At 38.2% G+C, this 3,385-nt stretch overlaps 1 protein-coding gene across 1 annotated transcript; it reads right to left on the reverse strand.

The window, feature by feature from the left end:
- Positions 1-1,292: 1,292 nt before the first annotated feature.
- Positions 1,293-2,983, reverse strand: LOC309799687 (dihydrolipoyl dehydrogenase, mitochondrial-like). Its single transcript, XM_082613096.1, has one exon. It carries the CDS (start codon positions 2,731-2,733, stop codon positions 1,501-1,503), a length of 1,233 nt encoding a protein of 410 aa, XP_082469222.1. The 5' UTR covers positions 2,734-2,983; the 3' UTR covers positions 1,293-1,500.
- Between the last annotated feature and the right edge of the window lie 402 nt (positions 2,984-3,385).

A 3,385-nucleotide genomic window follows, 5' to 3' on the forward strand; every position in this document is an offset into this window, starting at 1 on the left:
CAGTACTTTCCTGAGTATCTTGTGCCAAATAATGAAAGTATCGTTTTAAGCTTTTTTGAATTTCATTAGCTCACGGACAACTCTCAATACTACATTTCTACCAGAAAGACAAAACAAAGAAAGAAATTTTTAAAAGCAATTCTCAAAGTCTTCCACAAAACAGGACAAATAAAATGATGGTATTGCTTCATTTAAAATATCCACATCAAAATGTTCTAACCTTAACTTTCTCATGCCAAAAGCCACTTCATTGTAGTATTTACTGAAGGATCTTTTAAGTAGTAGGGTTAAATGATCCAGATTATTAGTCCATTATGGTTGTTTGCCTTATATTTCACATGGTAACAACAGGGTTGTCCTACTCTTTTATATGTAAAAGTCTGCCAAAAACTATTTTACTCATTTGTTAGTGAATTTAGGTGCGAATTCCAAAGTGTGCTCCTTATCATAAATTCCTCAGATATATAATAACAGAGTGTATACAAAAAAAGAATGGTAAATCCTATGACACTATATTAAGTTAATATCTTAAGTCCATCAACGGAACAATATACTAGTATACTTTTGTTCTCACACTGACTTCTATTTTCAAACTTAAGATTACCCCTAAGTTACTATAGTCATATCAGACTAGGTGGGGCTCTTCATTACATTTTTGAAAGTAGGAGGAGGAATATATCTGGGGAGAAAGAGGACATATTTTGGTAAGTGGAATTAAGAGAAGGGGAAGCTTGCCTGGCTAACTAATAGGTTTCACTTAGTTGGTTCAGTGATGGAGGACAGGTAGACCACAGAAGGGCAGAGCTTTCTGGAGAAAAGAGGAGGGTTAACATTTATGGAATGCCTACTACGTGCTAGGTGTTTCACAGTCTTTTACATCCTCACATAGAAATTCTGGAGAAGATTATTGCATTAAATTAAAGACATGCTGCCCATAACAAAAATTCAGTCATCTGTCCAAAGTCATACAACTCCTAGGGGGCAGGGTCCAGATTTGAACCCAAGCTTTCACAACTTGTGTTCTTTCCACTAACAACACGGTCTTAGAATACTCCAGGTACACTTGTATGTGTCCAGTCAGGTGAATGTTGCACTTGACATCTTTTAAATTTCCACTTTACAAACATTTCTTGACAAACTGAGGGAGAAGTTCCACACAATGGAACTGAGATATCATCTCCGCTTTCTACCCCTGAATGGTTCCTCTGAGGGCATCACTGTAGCCTTTTACATGGATATGAAAACATTTAGTAAAGTGGAAAGCATTGTGTTCATGGTAGTCAAAAATTCCTATAGTGCTCTTTTTTTTTTTTACATCAGTTCAGTTTATACATGTTTAACTTATTCTAATGACTGTTTCCAATGTGAACACCAAGTTTAAAATAATTGATCACCTTGTTTCAAACACAGCTGTTCACATAGCATACTCCAGCTCCATCCATGTAAGTAAATCCTCTATAAAAGCTCCCAGGAAATTTCAGAAAAATATAATCTTCTAATTTAAAAGTTGATCGATTTGCCAAATGATGCAGCCAGGTTTGCTTCTCTAAAAGCTTCTGATAAGGTCAGATGTGCATGACAGACTCTAGCTATATCTTCACAGGATGCTCCATATTCCAGTGCAAGAGCAGCTTCATTTATCATTTCACCAGTACCTGGTCTTAGAATATGTGCTCCCAATACTCTGTCTGTTGATTTCTGCCCAAGCATCTTCACCATGCCATCTGTGTCAGCATTTGTCTTAGCTCTGCTGTTAGCAGCAAATGGGAATTTCCCAACTTTGTACTCAATACCCTCTTCTTTCAACTGCTCTTCTGATTTGCCAACCCAAGCAACTTTAGGGTGTTTGTAAATCACCAATGATACACAATTGTAGTCAATGTGCACAGCACCACCAGCCATCCCTTCAACACAGATAATGCCTTCCTCCTCTGCTTTGTGAGCCAGCATTGGACCAGCAATCACATTGCTGATTGCATAGATATTTGGAATTTTAGTTTGGAATCTGGTATTTACTGGAATTCTACCTCTAGGATCCAGCTCAATTCCAAGCTCCTCTAGTCCCAAATTCTTAGTAAAGGGTCGTCGGCCAATGCAAACCAGGAGTACATCACAAGTGATAACTTCAGCTTTACCACCAGAAGCAGCTTCAATAGAAACATCAATTTTTCCATCTGACTTCTTAGTAGCATCAGTAACTTTGGTATTGAATTTAAATCTAAATCCTTGTTTTTGAAGGATGCGCTGAAAGTTTTTAGGTATCTCCATATCAATTCCAATTCCACCAACATGACCCAAAAACTCAACTGCTGTCACGTCTGCACCAAGTCTTTGCCAAACTGAGCCTGATTCTACACCTATTACTCCTGTACCAATGACAACCATCTTTTCTGGAACTTTTTTTAAAGACAAAGCACCTGTAGATGACACTACTGTATCTTCATCAATCATAATTCCAGGAAAAAGAGTGACTTCTGAACCTGTGGCTATAAGAATGTTCTTTGTATCAATAACTTGAGTGCTGCCATCAGCTTTCGTAGCGGTGACCTGATTTTTCCCAGTTATCTTTCCATATCCATTTACATGAGCAACCTTATTCTGTTTGAATAAGTGGGCAGTTCCACCCATTAAAGCTTTTACTACATTACACTTCTGCTCCATCATCTTCTCTAAATTCAAATGAACTTCAGACATTTCAATTCCTCTAGATGCAACATCTTTTCCATGGGCCATATGGTAATAATGACAGTTATTCAATAAAGCCTTAGAAGGAATACAACCAACGTTCAAGCATGTTCCACCGAGTGTTTCATTTTTCTCAACACAGACTGCCTTGAAGCCTAACTGGACAGCTTTGATAGCAGCAACATATCCTCCAGGACCAGAACCTATCACTGTTACATCAGCATCAATTGGTGGATCTGCATAAGTTCTCAGTGGCACTCTAGAAACTCCTTGCAGACCATGAGATATTCGATTGAAATGGCCTTATATTCCTCAGTCAGAAGTCCAAAAATCAGTTTCATGGGACTAAAAACATGGTGTCATCAGGGACGGTTCCTTCTTGAGGCTCTAGTGGACACTCCAGTTCCTTGCCTTTGCCAACTTCTAGAGGCTGCCCACATTCCTTGACTCGTGGCTCTCTCCTCCCATCTTCAACGCCGGCAATGTTGTGTCATCACGGCTTCTCCTCTGACTCTCCCTATAGTACTTTTTAATAATAATAAAGTTGATTGCAGAATGGAAATATTACAAGGAAGAGTAACATGCTATAATATAAAATCCTAATGATATGAATATTAAAATGCAATCAAATACATACTGAGGACAGTTGCTCTATTGCACAAACACAGGCATCCAGAGTGATGTCTTCTCTCTATTGTTC

This window comes from Mesoplodon mirus (genome assembly GCF_964341445.2).
Source record: "Mesoplodon mirus genome assembly, chromosome: 3".
NCBI classification, from domain to species: Eukaryota; Metazoa; Chordata; class Mammalia; order Artiodactyla; family Ziphiidae; genus Mesoplodon; species Mesoplodon mirus.

Bases quoted from the DNA above. Each gene is read 5' to 3' on its own strand.
- LOC309799687 (XM_082613096.1), bottom strand. From the start codon at position 2,733: ATGGCCCATGGAAAAGATGTTGCATCTAGAGGAATTGAAATGTCTGAA.